This window comes from Amblyomma americanum, chromosome 7, assembly GCF_052857255.1.
Source record: "Amblyomma americanum isolate KBUSLIRL-KWMA chromosome 7, ASM5285725v1, whole genome shotgun sequence".
NCBI classification, from domain to species: domain Eukaryota; kingdom Metazoa; phylum Arthropoda; class Arachnida; order Ixodida; family Ixodidae; genus Amblyomma; species Amblyomma americanum.
This window is the reverse complement of record NC_135503.1, coordinates 4,443,471-4,466,237: the sequence shown is the minus strand read 5'-3', so window position 1 is coordinate 4,466,237 and position 22,767 is coordinate 4,443,471. Positions and strand designations below refer to the sequence as shown.

At 43.8% G+C, this 22,767-nt stretch overlaps 1 protein-coding gene across 1 annotated transcript; it reads left to right on the top strand.

The window, feature by feature from the left end:
* The first annotated feature begins 18 nt into the window (after positions 1-18).
* On the top strand, positions 19-21,984 carry pit (probable ATP-dependent RNA helicase pitchoune). The gene is made up of 12 exons (XM_077630851.1): positions 19-243; positions 2,193-2,282; positions 3,362-3,421; positions 4,028-4,181; positions 6,803-7,103; positions 14,124-14,238; positions 14,497-14,636; positions 15,036-15,197; positions 16,748-16,900; positions 18,776-18,946; positions 19,536-19,713; positions 21,773-21,984. Exons 1-12 carry the CDS (start codon positions 141-143, stop codon positions 21,925-21,927), a joined length of 1,782 nt encoding a protein of 593 aa, XP_077486977.1. The 5' UTR covers positions 19-140; the 3' UTR covers positions 21,928-21,984.
* The last annotated feature ends 783 nt before the right edge of the window (positions 21,985-22,767 follow it).

Here is a 22,767-nt window from a genome sequence, read left to right as displayed (position 1 = left end):
AATCCGACATTAGAAAAGTCGAGAAAAGCTCCTTTCCGTGTCGTAGTTTTGTGTAGTCTCGTAGTTTTGTCGTGTGCTGCGCGTGTTTGCACGTGTGGTTTGGTGCGTACTATCTAACGGTCACTCGATTGTGAAACGCAATGGCTATTCACGATCAGGTAATAATGCGGAAGATCAAGAAGCGCCAGAAGAACAGAAAAAAACTTCGGGCCCTGAAAGAGCTGGAGGACGAATGTCGACAAGGTGATCCGTCAATGCTCATGTGGAAGCATGTCGGCGAGAACTAGGAGCTATGCGCTTGTTCTTGGCATGCCTTTAGACCTTGGCTTTACTGTGACAGTTTCTATCCCACCTTTCCGCATGTTGTGTTAAAATGGACCTGCCTCAGAATTATTGTTCTTTGAGGCACATTCCTTCTGCTTGCACAGGAATGGTTACAGTTAACATTCGCCATGATATGTAATTTAGTGATTCCATAAAAAAAACAACACAAAGAATGTGCTGCACACTTTTTCCTCCTTGCTTAACCTCCGAGGTTTGCACTCATTCTGCTGCGTGTCAAAAATAGTGACTTCAAATAATGGACAATAAAGGCTAACTATAATTTTATTACCTCACCAGAAAATTGCGCACCAGCAGGAGATTCTCCTAATCACATTGGTCTGATGCAAGCCCTAATTAGAGTTTCTGATCCCTGTGGCCTTTCAATCCAACCTGCTAGCAATCTTAAGCTGTAGCCCAGTTGGTAGAGCAAGTATCATAGCCTGGAGGCAAATCGTGATCCCGGCTTTGATCTGCAGAGGAGGATCAATTTCTTTTTATCTTCAGAGATTAAAAAAAAAAAAGCTTTGGAGCTGTTGCATAGCTGTCCAGTAGCACTCAGGCAGACAGTGGGGATAATTATTGTTGTTAGAAATGGGCTTAACCAGACAGGACTCCCCAAAATACTTTGGGCTGAAGTTCCTCCTCCTTACTGTATTTTTCATTCTTGTTTGTTTAATGCTGTTGTATGAGAAATTGGTGAGCTGCTTCAATTATAGTTAGAGCTCTTCATTTGCAGGTAATACACGATTTTATCCTATTCTTGCACCTTGAATACATTTCTGCCCGAAAATGCCCCTTCTAAAGGTCTCACATGGGCAAGAGAATGAGGGGCTTGTTAAGATATTCGTATATATGAAAGGGTATAGAGTACATACGTTTTCCTGAACAATGCTGAAGACACCACACGAAAATTAGTGGGTATTCTGTGCTGATTCTAGTGGAGTGTTTGTTCAACTGGTGATCTTAAACATCTCTTAATGCTTGTTAATCATGATTTGACTTAATTTGAGGATGTGTTTAAAGAATAACTTTTAGAAGCCAGACACGAAAGTGCGGGTGCTGACTAAGTATTTATTCGGCATAATGTATCAAGTGCTATCCACACTAACGACTTCCTGCTCCAGGGCTCTTTCCCATTTAAAATAGCCTCCTTGATGTGTAGTGATTGTTCTCACAGTGTACAAGGCAGGTAGGCCTTGCATGCGCGCAGAGTGCTGCATAGAAGATTGACAATTTATTTATTTATTTATTGGTACATACTGTCAATCCCATATGGGATTATAACAGGAAGGGCATAAGTTTAACAGTCTAATAAATAAGCACACTAAGGCAAGCAAGCATAACACAAAAGGTAAACACTCAGCGTTGTGAGGGTAAGATGTTTAACAAGAACTCAAGAATAGAAGTAAAAGTGTATAAACTTTCAGATGGACGGAACAGACAACAGTAATCAAGGAACAGAGAACAGACACTGGAAGCCAATGAATCAATATTTTAAAAATGAAAGGCAAAAATGTAAGGTAATGCAACGGAAGAACATGTAGAAATGCGCACACAATGAACACGATCTGTGCCTGACTGGAAGGCGGGTGTGGTGAAATAATTTTAATAGATGAGAAAAAATCTAATTTGGAGATCAGTTTTATTTCTGTGCAGTCTGTGAAAAATTGGTTGTGAACTATCAAACAAAAAAAAATAAGACATTTTGTGTCCCGCACAAAAATGAGCATTGTAGTAAACTCTCATTTGCTGCAAAAAAAAAAAAAAGTTTACCCTCCGATTGCAGGAAAAACTTAAAGCCTGAAAACGAAGGGCCCTATTTATAGTTTCATCTGTTGACTAAGGTACCTTTCACCTTTGTTGCACAGACAAAAAGTTCAAGCAGGAAGAGGAAGATGAGATGGTTGACAAGCGACAACAGGATGAGCGTGCTGCACTTGAAGATGAAGATAAAGCCGGTAACGATTAGGGCACTGCTTCTGGCGGGTTTTTTCATCCTTTGATGTTCTCTTTGCTTTGAGCCATTGTTAACGAGCTCCGTTATTGCCATTGATGCATTCTCATGGTCTCCTTGGTGTCATCATTGCATCATGAATGCACGTAATTGTGAAATGGTTACATTTACATGACTCAAAAAGAATATTCTAGTTGAGCGATGGTGTTGCTCACTGCATGAAAAAGGGAAAAGGACGAATTACTATACACACTGCAAATTCTTCATGTGCAGTAAAGATAGTCGGGATTGGATTTGTAGCACTTGTCTCTGTCCTCCTTATTTCTGCTTCATAGGGCCCTTCTGTACTGTTTAGAAATTATACCATATTGCCTGACTGCACGTTCTTTGAACAGAATCTGGTCAAGTAAGATATCGGGAGAAAAATGGGAGTTAAGGGCTAGTAACGGAGCTGTGCCGTAGCAGGCTGCGTGGTCTAGCCATAGTTGTGAGGTCTACACCGTGGAGACGGAATGCTCGCCTTTGGAATTTGAGCTCTTCAGTTTGTTTTTTGTTGTGTGAAAATAAGAAGACGGAGGACTAAATAGGATCACTGGAGGCACTGACAAGCCAATAGAGATGGAACAATAAATAAGCGAGCTTTAGATGAGAATTTGCGCTTGTAGTCTGCCTTCTTTTCCTTGATCCTCGCATCTCTCGCCCTGTGCTCTCGAAGATGACTGACAAAACAACTTTCAGGTTTATCTTATTTCTGTGTTCATCCCCTTGGTGCATCATTGTACAGACTCCTGTTTCCCAAGAGAGCTGAGAAGGAGGAATTGCCTTGCTCACTGAATGAGCCAGGTACAGGAAAAACATGGTTGAAGTTCTCTGGCCTTGTGCACTGAGGCCGTAGAACCATAGCTGACGCCTACGTCAACCATAATTATGTGCCCGCATTTCCACAAGAAATTATCTTTCGTGTGGGGAGTGGCAAAATACATTAGTGGAAACTGGCTTGATACAAGTTTGATAAACTGGTTTATAAATTGAAGCTGAAAACAACACCGCTAGAATAACCTTTCTTTTTTTTCCTTTTTTCAGACAAAGGCGAGGAGGTCATTGATGATGAAACCAAAGCGGCAGAGACAGAACCTGAACCCCGTAAGTTTTTGCCCTCCTTAATCCTAATATTGGGAAATTATTATTTATGCATACATGCAAAAGGACCGAATGGCACCTTGATGCATAAAAAAAGGAGGTTGGGGGGATAAGGTAACACTAAGTAAAAATTGGGGCAGAAATAACTGCAGTGTGAACTCAGCAGAAGTGAAATGAAATTTTGTGAAGGCCATCTAAGTGGATCTTGTTTTCAGTAGTTAACACTGTGGGCTTTGAGGTAGTGCAGTGCTCGAAGTTGTTGCCTTGCGTTCTTTGGTGTGCACCGACTCAGCATTCGGATGTTTCAATTACATCGAAATGCAGCCGCTGCACTCGGAATCAAACTCATGACATTGGGCTCAGCAGACTTGTACCGTAGACGCTGAGCCACTGCAACAAGTAGATATCTAGTGTTCAAGCAGAAATTACTGTGATGTGAAATTGAGTGATTTTAATTTCATACAGTTTATTCACTCACTTCTGTGGAAGAATATGTTGCATAAATCTAACTTTTACATTGCTGGTTAAAAAAATTCATGTTGAATCTTGAAAGCAACTGAATTGTCATATCTAATTTCTGATACCTCTTTGCCTACTCTTTTGCTACAGTACCGGGAACAAGTTTCGGAGTACTGTCAGACACCAAATTTAGCTCCCTGCAAGGGAAGGTTTCGGAGGCCACACTGAAGGCTATTGAGACTATGGGATTTAAACAGATGACAGAAATACAAGCCAAGACCATTCCACACTTGTTGGAAGGAAAGTAAGTTTGCAAATGACAGCAGCATGACTCCGATGATTATCTGTGCTGTTGAGAGAAATGGTCATGTTATAGTTCTTTATTTGTTATACTTATTTCCTTCTATGCATCATCTCACAAGTTGTTTTTCAGCAGCGCAAGGGACAAAGGACAAGAGAAGTGCACATACCTTTGTCCTTTGTCCCTTGCACTGCTGAAAAACAAATGTCACACCAACTTGCCCAAGCTTCTACAGTATCTCACAAGTTGTTTGCAGCACTGTGAAAGGTGGAGCTCCCTTCACCTTTCAAGGCCAAAAAAGCCAGCATATAGCCCTTCGAATATTTGAGCAGTATTGTGAATTTCTGTAAATGAAAAGATAGTTCGGGATGGCATTTTAAAAGCATAGAAGGTCTGCAGGAACAAAGCACTGCAGAGGCTTGCCGCGAAGTGGTGAGCCGCCATTTGTAAACATGGCATCTACAGAGTTAGCAGTCTCCTGCATGCAGCAGCTGGACACTGGTGTCCTTTCCTTCCCAGGGATGGAGCCACCAGTCACGGGGTGAGAGGCACAGAGGGACACGTTTTGCACCGCACAAAATTCTGATTGGCTAATATCGCTGCAGCTTTCACAATGCTGCAAACAACGAGTGCCCACGATGTACTGTTGGTACTACGTACAAACTGAACATGAATATGTGGACTCTTTTGAAGTGAATCTTTTTATTTTTCTCTGCCAATCAGTGAAGCAGTTTGAACTACCTTGCAGCTAGATATATGCAGGGTGTTTCACCTAATGCTTTACACGAGGTTTAAAAATAGGCTTTTTGAGTCGGATTTCTCCTGTTAAAGCCGTTATCTAAAAATAGATTCTGATCTCTACTTAGTTCCTTCACCAAAGCGCAACACCAGAACGAAACACTCACAGCACTTAACAGAGTATAAATTTAATACTGACACCTTTCGTTATTCATTTTTTCCGCAAGTGATTAGAGAATGGAATATGTTACCTGGAAATGTTGTTAACTCTGAATCTCTAAGCAGTTTTCTTTGTAACCTGTCATAATTGTTAATTTGAACTTTCTAGTCAGGCATTGCGCGTACTTTTTTTCTGAAGCAATCTTTTTCCACACTGCGCTTTATATCGTGTTGCTTAATATTGCGTCATGTATTTTGAAGCTGTCTCCCATGATTATCCCTTTTACAATGTTATTTCAGTTGTGTGAACCTTCTTTGTGATTTTTTTTTTCCTTTGTGACATACCTAAAAAAGAAAACCAACCTGTCCCCATTCCTGCAACAGCCTCGAAAGAGGCTAGCAGTATGTTCCAAATAAATAAAATAAAAAATAGTGTTTTTTTTTTTGGCATAGAATTGTCAGCGGTGTGGTACGTCAGAAAACAGCTGAGACATGCTAACTAGCAAGCTGGTTAACTGACATTGAATACTTAACTTTTGTAACTATTACTATTAGGCTCCTTAATATTTGAGAGGCGTTTAGCCCACCATAAGTAATGTGCATATCAGTTTTTAGAATTTTAAAACCGCAGTTATGCTTGGCGCTGTGCCCTATCAAATTTTGGCTATTTCGACGAGTTACATGCACTGGAGAGGTTGCTTTGCCTGCAAGCTTCTCAAAAGCGCATGTATTTTGACGCGATGTAGCCAAAATTTGTTGGGCCAGAGTGCTGAGGGTAAACTGACATAGATGTTACTTACGGTGGACTACATGCCTCTCAATAATGAAGGAGCCTAACAGTAATAGTTAAAAAGTTAACTATTCAGTACTAGTTAACCAGCCTGCTTGTTAGCATGTCTTAGCTATATTCTGATGTACTACACCGCTTAAAAATCATGTAAAGTCTTAGGTGAAACACCCTGTACTATACTGTAGTTTTGTTTAGCTCACACTAGCACTTGTGTGCTTCTGGAAAGTCTACCTTTTAAATTTTTGCTTTGAGTGCATCTGAGGCACATGAGAGCTCACTTCTTGTTGTTATGATACCTGTGCTTGGTGCGCTGGACCAAGGACCAAAGTTAGATGAATGGTCTGAGGATGGTAGAACTATAGCTTCATCTCATTATGGACTGTAAGGTCAACATATGTGTGCCTAATGACCTATGTATTAGGCATTGACCTCTGAGTGAGACAGTCCTCTTAGATAGTCCTGTCATCACTGATGCATGTCTGACCTCTGAAAAGGAACAAAGCATCAGTTGACACTACAGCCAGTCTAAAAGTGTCCTTGTCTATAGCATGTCTAGGATGTGGGGCTCTACAGCTAAATTTTCACTTAGTTTGAACACATAGCTTATCGCATGTTGCTTTGTGGCAGGAAACTTTTTGGTTTTCAGAGTGGCCACATTTTAAGAATGGCTCTCCAACTGATAGATAGCAGCAAGACGGGTTTCTTGACAGCACAAGGTAAACATCGGATGGGAGGAAAGCTTCAGTTCGCCAGCCAATGTTTTGGCAAGAGGACTTTCTTTCGCCTGTGTTCACATGAAGACGTCTTCTTGCCGAAACATTGGCTGGCGGGCTGAAGCTCATTCATTTTGTGGTGCCCAGCTGATAGTGTTATGAAGCTGCCTTGGGAATCGGCCTGCCATTGTTGTGGATGGAGACCCCCACCCCTCGGTTTCCAGGGATGTGGTGGCAGCCGCCAAGACGGGCAGTGGCAAGACTCTTGCATTCCTCATCCCTGCGGTGGAGCTTTTGTCCAAGCTGAAGTTCATGCCACGCAATGGCACGGGAGCCCTGGTGATTGCACCCACGCGGGAGCTGGCCATGCAGACTTTTGGTGTGCTCCAGGAGCTGCTGTCTGGCCAGAACCAGACGCTGGGCCTCATCATGGGAGGCACCAACCGCCAGTCTGAGGCCGCCAAGCTGGCCAAGGGCGTCAATTTCCTGGTCGCTACGCCAGGGAGGTTGCTCGACCACCTGCAGGTTTGTTGACTGCGCTCTGCCAGGCACATTTGTGGATTTAAGAACCTACTGTGATGGTTCAGTGGCTTTGATGTTCAGTTACTGGTCACAGGATTGAATCCTGGCCTTTGCGGCCACATTTTGATGGAGGTGAAATGCAAAAATGCCCGTGTTCTATATGGCGTGAGCGCACAGGTGACCTAAATTAATCCGGAGCCCCTCATTGCAGCATCCCCCAAAGCCCACAAGTTGCTTAAACCCCACAGTTTACCATTTACTTACAGGCATAAGGTGCTATGTGTGCACAAACTCAACCGGTAACGTGAAGCCACAAAAGAAATAGATTGTATTTGTGAATTTCAAGGTAACAAGTGCAGATACTGCCTGAACCAAAGGTTCGTTGACTGAACTGCTTGCTCTGGACTCGAACAGCATGCACGAGGACAGGTTGCTGCTTCGTCTTCTCTTTATCACAGCCATTGATTATGGTGATGGTACAGTCGCGAACACACCTGGCACTTTTGTTATTGGCATGTTCGTAACCGCAGTGCAGAATGTTGTTACCTGCAGCTGCTGTGGCATGTCACTAGTGCTAACTTTTTTTACTCGCGACCGTACTGTTACAGACTGTTACCACAGTCAGGTTGCTAACTATTGCTGTATTGCTGCGAAGCATTGTAATGTTGTTGTTTCTTTCATGCCCTTTGTTCAAAGCCACCAGCACTTACCCTTAATTCTTTGTTGTGCAAGAGGCAACCAGATTTTCTTGGAATGATTGTGGCATGTTCAACTGTTTTGTGATATTTGAGATTATCATAGGTATTAGAGGCACCTTATCTTGAAAATTTATTTGCAGGATATCTTGGAGCACCAAAGCATTTGAGCAGAAGAGTGGGTTGTGTTACAAAAAAATTAGTAATATCAAACAGTACCATCTAGAAACTAAAGACAAGCAAGCAAAAATTGAGTTCATGATAAATACAAAAAGAGGCATTTACAAGTTAGAGTAGATTCTCGGTGATACAAATCTCTTGGGGACGCGAAAAAATTTGTATCATCCGCAATTTTGTATCCAAACGAACAAAATTCATATGCAGAGGCATGGAAAATGCATTCACACAGGTCTGTTTACGGCTGATGGGATTTATTCACTGCTGTGCAGCCACAGCTCGCTACTCGTGGTGCGTACCGTGTGATTAGCAATCACAACTGGCGATGCACGTGGTGCGGGCCGGGCACCGCAGCTTACTGCACGCACGTTCATATCCGTAGAGGTAATGGAGAAATTCGGAACATCCGAAATTCCGCGTATCGTACACAATGCACTCTGGTCGGGGAATTTCACGAATGCGTAACATCGTGAAATTTGTATCAACTGGGCTCGTATCACCGAGATTCTGCTGTATATAGTAGAACCTGGTTGATACATATCTGGTTCATACCCGGTTCATGCAGTTCGTAGAAACATTTCATGCCTCAGTCTTTTCCTCGGAATTTTCTTTCATAATGAGACCCTAGAACAGTAATTTTTTTCTTCAGTCCCATCGTACATATCATTTATTTATTTATTTATTTATTTATTTATTTATACATACTGCAGCGCAATTATATGCGCTATGGCAGGAGTGGGAAAACACAAAAATGCAAGGAAACAAAACACCCTGTGGGCCCTGAAAGTATTGTAATAAATAAATAAATACGCTTAAAGTTGTGGGCAATGAAAATGTTCTGTAGAGCTACACTATTTTTCTTACATTTAATACATTCCCGGATAACACGATTTCCTGGCTACTGCGCTAAAAATTTCGACAAAGTCTAGTTGTATAGTACGTTTGCAGGTGAACCACACATGTGCAAAAATACGAGCGGGCCAAATGTGGGGGCACGCTACGTGGAAAGCTGAAATGCAGCAGTACTCACCAGCTGGCTTCGCTTCAATGCTTATATGCAAAGGGGAGAAACATCAAAGGAAAAAAAAAACAGAAAAAGACCATTTGTTTGCATACGAGGGGGTCGTTCTTGCGAGAACACGACATAAAGAGGAGAAATGCAGCCACTTCACGGTGCCTAGGGGCAAGGGGGCGAAGCATCTGAGAACTACAACAATGCGCTCACATACGAGTGGGCAGGGTGTGAGGAACTCAGCACGAAGAGCAAGTATGATGCGACGGTAAGCTGCTACGGCAACTTCTTCACCATGCAGTGCCGTTGCTGGTGATGGACCAGATGCATTGCAAAGTTTCTTCTGTGCTAAGGATAACGCAGATGTGGACTGAATTGTGCAAGTACTAGAAAAGGACCTGTTCAGACCTTGCGTCAAGAAATGCTAATTGACATTTTTATAGTGATATCGTCAATAAATGCCTTTGCACCTGATTTAGCAGTTACATTTGCAAAATCGGGCAGCTTAGATTGCACATTTGCCAGAATAATATTTTTTATTTCACTTTTTTTCTTAAATGTGTCAACGAGGTTTTACTGTGCAAGCAATAACAACAGCACAGCGCAAGAATAACTGTATCAATCAAATTATTGACAAGTTGAGCGAAGCAGACAGTGTCAGCTGAAAGCTGGTCTAAGTGCACTTATTGACAATTTGAGCGAAGCAGACAGTGTCAGCTGAAAGCTGGTCTAAGCAGTGCGCTCCATTGCATTACTTTTTCCGCCAGTTTGTTGTGCTTGCAAAGACATCTGCTCGGTGAGGGTATTGGTGGTGCGAGGAATCACATGGGTCTTGTTCTGATTCTGCAAAGACAAAAATTATATTAGAAACTGGTTATCAAAACAGCTTCTAATTGCTGGCATCAGTGGTACACTAAAGTACATGTTGATTGGCTTGCACTTTCTGCACTTTTCAAGTTATGTCATTTCGATTTGTGTGCGTACATTATGCAGATTGAAACAGTTGATGCATGAGCATGGATGCTTGGTACTAAAGATGGTTCAAGCTTTGTGTAAATAATATTAGTCGTTGTGATTGAATCTGCTGAGGGAAAATATAGAATCTAAACTTGAGCAAGTTGCTGGTGAAGTTCATCATCATCGTCACCCTGACTACGCCCACTGCAGGGCAAAAGCCTTTCCCATGTGTTTCCAATTAACCCTGTCCTTTACTAGCTGCGGCCACCGTATCCTCACAAACTTCTGAATCTCATCTGCCCATCTAACTTTCTGCTGCCCCCTGCTATGCTTGCCTTCTCTTGAAATTCACTCTGTTACCCTTAAGGACCAGTGGTTATCTTGCCTTCACATTACATGCGAGGTGCTGGAAGTGGTAAGGGAAAATGTCTACTTAGGGCAGGTAGTGGCCGCTGTTTCAGATCATGAGAGAGAAATAACTTGAAGGATAAGGATGGGGTGGAGCGCATATGGCAGGTTCTCTTAGGTCATGAATGGCAGTTTACCAATATCACTCAAGAGAAAACTATACAACAGCTGTATCTTACCGGTACTCACCTATGGGACAGAAACGTGGAGGCTAACGAAAAGGGTTCAGCTTAAGTTAGGGACAACGCACTGAGCTATGGAAAGAAAAATGATAGTGTTACATTAAGAGACCGAAAGCGAGCAGAGTGGGTGAGGGAACAAGCACAGGTTAATGACATCCTGGTCGAAATCAAGAGGAAGAAATGGGCTTGGGCAGTTAGATTATGACAATTCAAATTGTGCAGGATCCTGAAAAATATACACATCACTATGAATTTGGAGTATCAAAAAAATAAATAAAAATAAGCGTGTTGTTGAAGCTTGAGATATGTATTCATATGAATTTATTTGTGGCTGTATATCCTCTTGAGCTCCTTTTTTTTTTTTTTCAAGGTCAGTTAGCAGAAAATTCCGGGCTGACGAGTTTTTTAAAACATTCTCAATGTGTGTCAAGTTGAATTCGTGCATGTACGGATGTGTTTGTGTCTGGTGCAGCAGTTGAGGACATTTTCACTGCTAGTGCTCATGGTTGTGTACTGTTTTTGACTGATGACTGCGACATTCGATCATGTATTCAACCCCTCCCCTCAAAACTAGGCTCTTCTCCCCTGTTGGACATGTAGTGCCGAGAAGCCCCCACTTCCCCCTGCCAATTTATTAAATTACCAAAAAAAAATCCTGCCATGCACCTGGTGAGGTGACATTGGCAATGTGTGTGGTACATAGTCATGGTTGTTCTGTGAGCACGTGACATCCTGCCAATGTCTTACACAGTGTTCTGAGAATCTTCATGATTGAAGAAAAATTCATCCTGGTCCATCACTTGAACCTGAGACCACTGCCTCTCCAGTTCACTTGCTTTACCAGTTAAGCCAGCCAAAACAGTTAGTAGACTGTGGGGTGAGACCAAATTGATCAGCAACTCTTGTAGGGACTAGTCTAATATGTTCTAAGTAGTCCCTCCAAGATGAGTGGATTGGAATTTAAGGGACTTAGTACTCATTGCGATCTGCCCATACGCAGCCATACAGCTAATATTTTGGACTAACTTCATTCTCTGTTCAAGTTATTTTCAAATCTGGCCTCCCCTGTTTTTTGTTTGCCATCTTGATTAGCTGAGTGATTGTCCCAGACAGGTGGTGGTCCTGAATATGATTCCTGGACCAGGGTAAACTTTCGCTCCACTGCAAAGATTCTGAGAAAGTTGTATAGCTTCCTTTTGTAGTCATACGGCCGCCTTGGGTGGATGTCGATGAGTAACTACTACTGCCTTACATTAAATCTTCTCCACCTTGGTGGATGCCACTGAACCATTGTACTACTAGCAGATTAGTATGGTGGTATGACAGTGGGTGGAAGGTATAAGATGATGATTTCCTTGTGGGCAGTCATTTGAGCTTCAGTGAGTTCTCTGTGTGTTCATGCGATAGCAAGAAATGCGAACAGCGCGGCGCCCACACGCTGTGCAGTTGGAATTTATCTTCAATGCACTTGTACCTGGGTGGTAACAAAAAGATGATAGAATGGTACATTATTGTATCATGGATGTCTCTTGGTGTTGGAAGCCAATTATAAGCGTGACAGAAATAAATTACAACAGCGGAGGGCATAGGCGCCGCGCTGTTTGCGTTTCTATCGCGACAGTACATGCATGTACCTTTCACTTTGCCACCTTTGTGCTGTAGTCATTTGTGGTACAATTGTGGCTGGCCCAAGCTCTCCAGCCTCTTCTAGGCTGGAAATGACAATACAGTAAAACCCCTCTGCAGTAAAGTAATTCAGACTAGCCAAAATCTTTACTATATTCTTTACTATCAGTTGTTGGTAATAGCATTGCTCTGAGGGTGCCCTCTGGATGCTTACTAAACACAGTTTCAGTTTATGAAAGAAACACTCAGAAATTCCTTACATCCCGCTCTTATCGTCTCTTTGTGTGATAATTATTTATTTTCAGTTATCACGTTATGACATTTCCGATTTCATTTACGCCTTGTGGAAATACCACATTTAGACATATACAGATATACAACATGGCTTCGAATATAAGGAAAATTTAATTCCATGTGAAAACCAAAGCTCTACGTGATCAAAGCATCGTCTTCTGTGGCCTCAGCGTCATTTAAGAGGCAATAATTAAGAAATGCGCGTGACGCAGTCAAGCATGGCAAAACCACCCATACAGTGCCGCCGTGCTTCCGCTTCTTGTTGCCGCTTCCCCGTGCTTCGCACTGCTGTGCCATGAACGTGCGCCTTTTTCTTCCCTTTTATACTCTTCACTGCAATTTTACTGGCCACTGCCGTGCCACGAACGTGCACCTTTTTCTTCCCTTTTCTACTCCTCACTGCAATTTTACTGGCCACTGCCGTGTGGCACCTGCGTCTTTTTCTTCCCTTTCCTACTCCTCACTGCAGTTTTAATGCCCACTGCCGTGGCACGAACGTGCGTCTTTTTCTTCCCTTTCCTACTCCTGACTGCAATTTTACTGGTCACTGCCGTGCCACAATTGCGCCTTTTTTTTCCCCCCTTTTCTACTCCTGACTGCAATTTTACTGGTCACTGCCGTGCCATGAACGTGTGCCTTTTTCTTCCCTTTTCTACTCCTCACTGCAATTTTACTGGCCACTGCCATGCCACGAACCTGTGCCTTTTTCTTCCCTTTTCTACTCCTCACTGCAATTTTAATGGCCACTACCGTGGCACAAACATGTGCCTTTTTCTACTCCTCACTGCAATTTTACTGGCCACTGCCGTGCCACGAACGTGCGTCTTTTTCTTCCCTTTCCTACTTCTCACTGCAATTTTACTGGCCACTGCCGTGCCACAAACGTGCACCTTTTTTTCCCCTTTTCTACTCCTCACTGCAATTTTACTGGCCACTGCCGTGCCACAAACGTGCACCTTTTTTTTTTTCCTTCTACTCCTGACTGCAATTTTACTGGTCACTGCCATGCCACGAACGTGCACCTTTTTCTTCCCTTTTCTACTCCTCACTGCAATTTTAATGGCCACTGCCGTGGCACAAACATGTGCCCTTTTCTACTCCTCACTGCAATTTTACCGGCTTTTCTTTCTCAGCAACCCGCGCCGCCCTCTTCCTAAATTCACTGACGTCTTTACTTTTTCACATGCGCCACACGCGCTTTGCCTCAGGGCCTCAAGGTCTGCAAAAAGTTGGCTTGTCCTCTCAGCTGTTGAGCTTGGTGGTGAAGCCATCTTTAAGAGCATTGTTGTTTCATATTTGGTATCCATTTTCCTCCGAGTGTTAGACTCGCGATCGTAAACTTCATGCATGCTGCCATGTCATCACTCCACGGGAAGTAATATCGCCATGGCCAGACACTCTTTACTATAGCCGTTTCTTTGAAGAAATCTTTACTATAACTGAAAAAAAAAAAAATGTACAGTCATCTATGTAAGACGAAATGGGACCGCAGATTCACTTTACTGTATCAGAGTTTACTGTATTGGGGTTCTGCTGTATTTTGGATCTTGGGCTAGGCAGTCAGTTTGCTCTTTGTGGTGATGTAGTAGCATGCAGTCACGCCTACAGTTATGTAATTGGGAACAGGCCCACCAGACTGCATAATGATGGGCTTTCAATATCTTGTTTTCAGAACTCTTCTGAGTTTGTGTACAAGAACCTGCAGTGCCTCATAATTGATGAGGCTGACCGCATACTTGACATCGGCTTTGAAGAGGAGATGAAGCAGATCCTCAGAATTCTGCCTAGTAAGTCCACTTGTTGAAGGCTCTGCCATGGCAGACCACTTACTCAGGCTTAGTAACACTCTATAAATGTTGTAGCAATGCATCCAAATCCTTTTTGGCTCAAGAGTTCCATACTTTGGACAGGGTAGGCAGAGGATGCTTTCAGGAATGTGAAATGATTATCGTTAGGACTTACCAACACTATAGTATTTATATGGTCTTGGAGCACGCCAATGCTACACAAGATCTCAAATTTTTTTTTCTCCCCTTCAATGACAGAGCGGAGACAGACAATGCTATTCAGTGCCACACTGACAAAGAAAACGGAGGACCTGGTGAAGGTTGCTCTCAAGAGTGAGCCTCTCTACATTGGCCTCGATGAGAACAAGGAGCAGGCCACCGTGGAAGGCCTCGAACAGGTTCGCTCTTCCACAGTCACAACAAGCTTGGGTTAGCCACAGTGCTGATAACTGCACCTGTACACAATCATTTCTTTTGTTGTTTCCTTGTCACTGCATTGCCAAGAGTTGCTGGATTTGTCATTTTGTAGTTTTCTTTGCCATCATCTTTTCACAATAGTAAATAAGGATGTTTTTGTTTTTTCGTGCCAATAGAGCAACATGCTGTGCAAGCACATAGCCAGAAATTTTTTTCGGGAGGGGCCGAAGGCAGTTGTATAGGGCAAAACCCCGTGGGGGGGTGGCAGGGCCTATGCATAACAAGAACACTACTTGGGGGGGCCTTGGATATGTGCCTGATGCTGTGCTTTTTGCTGTCTTTCCTGCATTGTACAAGCCTCGTTTCACTTCTTTGTACAGGGCTATGTGGTGTGCCCGTCTGACAAGCGATTCCTGCTGCTGTTCACATTCCTCAAAAAAAATAGAAAGAAGAAGGTGATGGTGTTCTTCAGCTCCTGCCTGTCAGTCAAGTACCACCACGAGCTACTAAATTACATTGACTTGCCCGTCATGAGCATTCATGTGAGTTGACTGTCTATGTCATGCAATTTGCACACACTGGGAAAAGTGGCAGTGTAAGCTGCAATTTCATGTGAGGGCACAGTTGTCTCTTTGACTGTCAGGTGAGCTCATGTCAATGGCATGCGGCATGCACGCCACTGTTGGCAGCAGCATCTGCCATGGGGAAACACCAATTGCAAAACAGTTATGACATCAACATGGACCTTCTTAATGCAACAGTGCAGGCTCCATTTACCTGGTTACACTTATGTGTGCAAGACATGTGACAAAGCAACTTCAATAAAAGAGCTCAGAGATGTATAGGCAGTAATGCAATTTTAAGCTGCACTTTGCCATTTCTGTTTCTAAATACTGTAAAATGCCACTATGAGCCCTTAACGCAGTTTAACTTGACAGCAGTGTGTGGTTGGTACAGATTCAGGAACATGATGAGATAACAGCATGTTGACACAAGAAGAGGCAACGCCAGACAGGACACTAACAAGTGAAAGTTTTCCGTTTCTGTATGCGTCAAAACCTGAGGAGAGAAAGTGGCAGGAATGAGGAATTACAAGAATAAAAAGAAACTAGTAAGAAATGCCGCCCTCCAAGTCCCTTTCTGTTGGATTGGGTAAATTTTTTTCATTGATTGTTCAATTTCACATGATCACGTATAGAAGAATTTTGTTGTGGGACCATTGGTATTGTTCCATCTTCAGCCCAGTGATCTAGAAAGTGCAATTGCTGCATATTTTTAACTTCCAAGTCGAGAATTCTAACCAATTCTCATTAGTGAAATGGTGATGCGGTTCCATTTCATTCCTTTCATTCTGTTACATTTGTGCGTACTGTAAGGTATCTATTCCCAAAATAAAGCAAAACAATTTTATAATCGTAGCATAAGAAACATGATCAGGGCCAATGTTTATCACAGAGAATGAGAGTACAAATAAGCAAAGTAGGACTCATAGTGGTTTTCTAGACTTCTAAACTGCTTTTGTAGAAAAATTTCATCTCTTCATAAGACTATAATGATTCTGAAATCAACTAGACTCTGGAATGGTAACTGCACAACTCTGCAGTTTGCTTGTATTCTGATTTGTTTGCTGAAATGGTAGTGTTAGTGAGCTTAGACATCAAATTGAAATGAGTCTTTTTTCTTGTTGTTTTCACAGAACTTAGTAAACTTGAAAAGAAGTTTGTATAGGCTTGCAGCTATGTGGTCACGAGGTGGATTGTTCTGCTCTTTCTGAGGGACACACTCGACATGCATGGATTTCCTTTAGCACAAGAGTAGGAAGCAGCCTTTGCAATTCTTTTTTGGAACATTGACAAAAAATGAAGCCAGCATACCGGTTGAACTGAACTCAGTAGCATACTTGAAATGTGCAGGTAGGTGTGTGTGTTCATTTTCCGTGCCTTGTGCAGGCATGGGAGAGAGTGCTACAAGAGTGCTTGTCTCTTCTGTAGTGGTTTTCTTCCAAGAAGCCATAGTTGAGAGAAGCTTTGAAGCGAGGTTGTGCAACTGTTGAGTAAGGATTAACCACCGCTGTTTTGTGTGCATCTTTCAGGGAAAGCAGAAACAGGCAAAACGAACGACAACATTCTTCCAGTTCTGCAATGCCGAATCCGGAATCCTGCTCTGCACAGATGTAGCTGCCAGAGGCCTTGACATTCCAGAGGTTGACTGGATCGTGCAGTATGACCCACCTGATGACCCCAAGGTTTGAAGGCTTTTATTTATTTACCTTTCCATTGCTAGTAGCATTTGTCATTCTCTTCTACAAGATATAAGGTACAGTCGACTACCGAAAATTCAGATGCCTAATTTTTCTAACATGCTCGATTATTCGGACTTTTTTGCGGCTCCGTGACATGGCCCATAGAGCCAATGTATAAGAGCGTCTGAAATTTCGGACGCACCGCAACTGACTGCTCGATTTTTCGGACCTCGTTCGCACTCGCCGCCAATGCCCAAGCCGCCATATAATGTGTACAGTGGAACCTCGTTAATTCAAACTGCAAGAGAGATCGAAAACTTATCAAACAAAACGAAATTCAATCTTAAAGGAGGCCTCCTAACTTTTGATGCTGAAATTCTACGAGAGTCGGCACATTGCGCCGACATGGTTTCGAATTCGTACTGTTCTTGAATGTCTTCCGCCGCAAGAACTTGAAAAGCAGTTAGAGTTCGCGGAATTCATCTATGCCAAGTCTTTCGTCTCGAATATGAAAAGAGCTAGCAGCGAGGCACGTGGGAGGCATACGGTTTCATGGAGATGGCGAGCGCGGGAGGAAATGGTGGTGCATTTCAAAGTGAGGTCAGCGTACCCGCGGCAAAATGCACCGCAACCCTGACTTTCCTATCGTAAAACCGTAAACAACTGGCATTTCAATGACAGGCAACGCACCTCTCATTTTATGCAAACCACCACAGAGTGCTTATTGCCGGATAAGATGCCGATTTTGGCTCTAGTCGCTAGGCCTAATGGCAAAGGCCAACGCCGACGGAGTGCTTGCTTCGGCTGTTTCTCGGTTCTTATCGTTTCGACATCTCTTTCCGGACCCATCGTACTGTGGGCGCAATGCAGCAGCAACGCAGCGCCATGTTACTTTTCCGGTTTAGACTTTGTCCCAACCCGTGCGTTCATCGGCGACATGCGGAGGGCAGCACAGCAAGGCCGAGCTCGTGAAAGCAGTTGCCCGGCGTTATCCGTGCACTTGTCGCGCGGCGAAATTTAGTCATTAGGAGCTTTAGAATGTGTGCAATACAACTCACCTCTTCCTCCAGCATATTGGTAACAAGTTCGTGATTTTTTTCGGTGAAATTTGATTTTGCAGACTGTCTGATTTTTCGGTCGTTTTCGCGGTCTCTAGAGGGTCCGAAAAATCGGTCGTTGACTGTATACGGAAATGCAGGAAATTTGTAAAACCAAGTGGATTTACTTGCGATGATTACTTTGATGCTTCTACTCAAAAGAATGCTTTTACTGTAAACTGACGCTTCGCACACACGACAGAATTTCTCGGGGAAGGGGGGGTGAATGGGCAGGTGGTGAATGGCATTTCTACAGGGTGGCGGTGGGTAGGTGGGCAGCCCCTCAGCTAGGTGGATGAGGTGGCTGGTGCTTCTGGATAGTAGCGGTTTCACTCTCCAAGACTACAGACAAGCGCTGTAATTTTCGCACTGTGACATTGGTACTGCTTTCACAGTAAAATAAAAAATATTACCCAAACTGTGGATTTCGGCGTGGTGTGGCTTGCAGTGTGCAGCTTAGTGCCACAGGGCCCTATATAGCAAGGTTGGCCATGTGGATCTGGTGTCGTTGCTGCACATGTGTGTAGCAGAACCCCACAGCTGTATTTGGTTCAATTGTTTAACAGGTTAATTCCTGCTGTGCAACGCACTGTTCTGTCTCCACTGCTCCGGTTGTCCTTCAGCATGACTTTATTGCTCTGGGGTTTCGAGTTTTGGTCCTGTACAAAAATTGCCTCTGAGCATTTCACGTGTAGAGGTGAAAATTGGTTTCATGCGGTTGCTTCCTGGCACAATTGCGATTGTTCCTCGTGCAAATTGCTGCGGCTGAATGTGCGTGCAGGAGTACATCCACCGAGTAGGCCGCACAGCCCGAGGCGAGGGCGGCAGTGGCCACGCGCTCCTGATTCTGCGGCCGGAGGAGGTGGGCTTTCTGCGCTACCTCAAGGTGGCCAAGGTACCCCTGCAGGAGTTTGAATTTTCCTGGGCAAAGATCGCCAACATACAACCGCAGGTGAGCGGCTGCTCAGTGCTTTCTGGGTTCCTCATGTGTGCCTCAATTCCCACCTTTCCTTCAGACACTTTATTTTGGCATTCACCACGTATTAGTATCGCTTATAGCATGCTGTTTCAGTCAATTTTAACAATTTTGGGCATTTCTTGAAGGGCCATGCATCTGCAGCTCTTTATCTGCATGCATGTTCAGCTAGAAACAACGGAAGCCGAGGGAAACAGAGCTTCTCAACACCTTTTGAAGGCTGTTGGGGACTGCTGAGGCTTAAAAGATTGAGATCCCCTTCTATAATGTGCAAAATGTAAAGGGCCATGTTAACATTTTTTAATCTTTTTTATGATTGTCATTATTCTTTTGTGCTATGTATATGGGAACATAAACGGTCCCTGAATCATTTAGCTTAACAGGGTACCATGAAACCTGATCTTGCTTGTCTTTCACATCAATAATGGAAGCATGAGTGAGCTGATACAAAGAGTGCGGCATTAATGAAAAGCCGTATGCTCTTCGAGAATATAACCACACATATCTAAATATGTGGTGTTGCTGCTGGTTTCTTTTCTTTTTTTCTATTTTGTTTCACGCACAGTTGGAGAAACTCATCTCGAAGAACTACTACTTGCACATGTCAGCTAAGGAGGCCTACAAAGCATATGTTCGAGCTTATGACTCGCACCACCTCAAGTCCATCTTTGACGTCAACACACTGGACCTTATTCAGGTTGCCAAGTCCTTTGGCTTTTTGGTGCCTCCGAATGTCGACCTACGTATCCTTTTGCAATGTGATGCTCACACGAGTTGCTTGAAGAGAAAAAGCAAAATAATCCTTGAAGGATTGCTCTCCAGCTGGTGGGTACTGGGACTTATGCAGTAGTAGTCCATTTGCAAAAACACCACTTTAGTGGCTGGAAGGAATCGCTGAAGTAATTATTTGATTTCTCTGCTTTGCATTTTGTCCCGTAACTGGCACTTGCACATCTGTCAAGGTAATAGGCACACATGGGTTGTGCCATTTAAAGAGACCGACCACTGGATGTTAAGCACCAGATTTTTTTCAGCGCAACGGAAAGCTTAGCATCTAAGGTGCTTTATTCTACAACGCTTTTGTTAGAAATGCTGTAGATGTTTACTGAGAATTTTTGTACCAGTGGATGCCCTCGTTTTTTGCAACTCAATGCTGGAAACCATGATCAGCGAGCGCAGTGGCAACTGCACACTGGCAAAAGTAACGAAAACTAATATAAATCTCACCCAGCAGACAGTAATTACAGTGGACAGTTTTAGTATAGAGCAGTGTCCATTTGAGCTTCCATACCAAAAGCAGTTGTGGCACGGTGACAAATGCCTCGTCAGTGAAAGTTTTAGTGGACCGTGGTTACTAGAGCCACTGTATAAGTTTTCAGAGTACAGTTAAACCTCGATTTAGCAAAGTCGGTAAAATCGGCAGTTTAGTTCGTAATATTGAAATTTTGCAACATTGAAATTCGCCTCCTAGCATGCTAAGAATCTACCAAAAACTTGCTGCAGATAACTCGCAGGAAAAACCTTTATTTGCAGTTAAAATGCTTCTGCCCTTTCTTTGCCAGCAGCAACGGCGTTACGCGCGTCGTATGTCGCGAGCCGCCCCCAACACGTCCATCGCGCCGACCACCTGTGGGTGACGGAACGACACACTCGTCTCGGGTTTTCATTTTTCTGTCATCATCTTCTTGTAAGTGCCCCAAGCACACCGCAGATACGACATCATGTTCCGCCACTGTCACTGCTGCGACCTCGTGGCTGTTGACAGCGGCCTTGCAACAGGCCATGCCATCGGCCCCCTCCCTCCCTCACACATTTCCCTTACACTTCTGTCTATCTTCATGTCCGCGAGAATGAGGAGTGCCCTCCAGTCACCAACCAATGAAATGAAATCAGGCCAACCCCGTTCCTCATTTTCTGCCATAAGTGCGAGTGTGTGTCTTTTTGCACATATGCACAAATCTGAGTCGAAAGCGAGGTTGTCAGGTGTGAAGCGCGCGATGGTCTTCTTCACAGCTGATGGGTGTGTCAACAGCACTGACTTTCCAGCCCTTTAACTAAGCTTTGGGCATCTAGGGAAGGGAAAAGAGCAAGCATTCACAGTGCGAAGCACAAGGAAACCGCGATAAGAAACAGGCGTGACGGCACTGCTTGAGCGGTACCGCTGCACCTCGACCTGCATTGCGGGCGATTTTTAGACATTGCCTATTTAACGACACTGAGGCTGTGGAAAATGACAGTGTTCACGCAAAACTTTCGTTTTCACATGAAATCAAACTCTTGTTATATGCATACCGCATTGCATTTGTGCAAATGCGGTGCTTCCACAAGACAAACAAAATCGAAGACGTATTAACATGAGATGTGATAACTGAAAGTAAATAATTATCACATAAAGGGACAATAATAGCAGGATGGAAGGTATTTGTGAATGTTTCTTTTATAAACCAACAATGTGTTTAATAGGTAGGCAAATAATTACCAGAGAGCATTCTCGAAGCCATGCCACCACCAACTGATATACAGTAAAGAGCTTGATATAGTAAAGATTTTTACTGGTCCGAGTCGCTTCACTCTAGAGGGGTTCTTCTGTAGTACAGGACTATAGGTGTAAGATATAACTTTGCCAGTGTGCAAGCTCAGTAATCTTGTCTCCAAGCTAGTTGATTTCTGGTGCCATCTCAGCTTGATCTTGTTGCAGCTAAAGGATGCTTTACACACTGCAGTTGCTGTTGTGCCATTTCACTGTCCTACTGAGTGAGGTGACTGGGAGCAAGCGGATGCTTTCTTAACCAGATGTCCCAGATGTTGGCAGCGCCAAGGCAAGGCCCAGGAAAAAAGGCAGGGCTGCAAACTACGGCTACGATGGGGCACCACCCAAGAAGCGCGAAAAGTCTGTCATCTACAGGCCGGTCCCGGTTGGCACTACAGACAAGAGGAACAGGCAGTTCTCGCATTAGAGGGACTGCAGAAAGCACCACGTACTGATTTAATCATTAAAATTGTAACATTTCAAACTGCTTTTCTTCACCATCATCACACCAAAGTTTTGTGGCCACAGCAGAATGTAATATGTACAACAGTGTCTTCCTCTTCCAGCACAAGTAAAAACTACATAATCATGCTTGCCAGCAAGTGCAGTCTTCCCCTGTTTTTCTTGTCTAGGACAGAGGCTAGGGACTGTTCAGATAATTGCCACTGATTAATCATCACTTGTACATACTTTGCTGGTGTAATGACCCTCCCCCTCCCCCCCCCTCCCCCGCTTTGTCAGAATTAACCATTTTTTTCGCCTTCAGCTTTTTGTTCCTGGTTCCCCAGTTGTCGCGCGCGCCGTCCCAGCGCAGACCTTGAAGATGCTGACAGCCACCGATAACATCACTTGCTTTTGTTTATCTGTTGAGGATAGCTCCTGCCAGCAAAAGGCAGGAGGGGGGGGGGGGGGAGAGATCCTGCCAGAGGGGTGGGGGGGGAGAGCGCGGCGGTGGGCAAACTTGGCAGAGCGCCAAAGCGTTGTGTGCTGTAAACTAAGCCATTCACATTACGCACTCGTCACAGTCCTGTGTGTCTTTAACCTCGTGTAGAAAACGCACGCCTGACCTTCAGGGCCGGTGTTCCGCCAGCCGCCCACTACCGCAAAATTGCCAGATCGCGTCAAAGTGAACAATATTAAACACCAGAGGGCAGGAACGTGTCTGACCACGCACGTTTGTTGATGACGGAAGGTGGGACGGAGGTATGATATGAAATATCGACCCTTCCAAATAAATCTGTTGAATCTTTTTTTTTTTCCGCGTAAT

Excerpts from the sequence above, each read along its gene's own strand:
- pit (XM_077630851.1), top strand. The coding sequence starts at position 141 with ATGGCTATTCACGATCAGGTAATAATGCGGAAGATCAAGAAGCGCCAG. Across the intron at positions 15,198-16,747 it reads TGCCCGTCATGAGCATTCAT|GGAAAGCAGAAACAGGCAAA; the intron begins GTGAGTTGACTG and ends TGCATCTTTCAG. Across the intron at positions 18,947-19,535 it reads TCGCCAACATACAACCGCAG|TTGGAGAAACTCATCTCGAA; the intron begins GTGAGCGGCTGC and ends TTTCACGCACAG.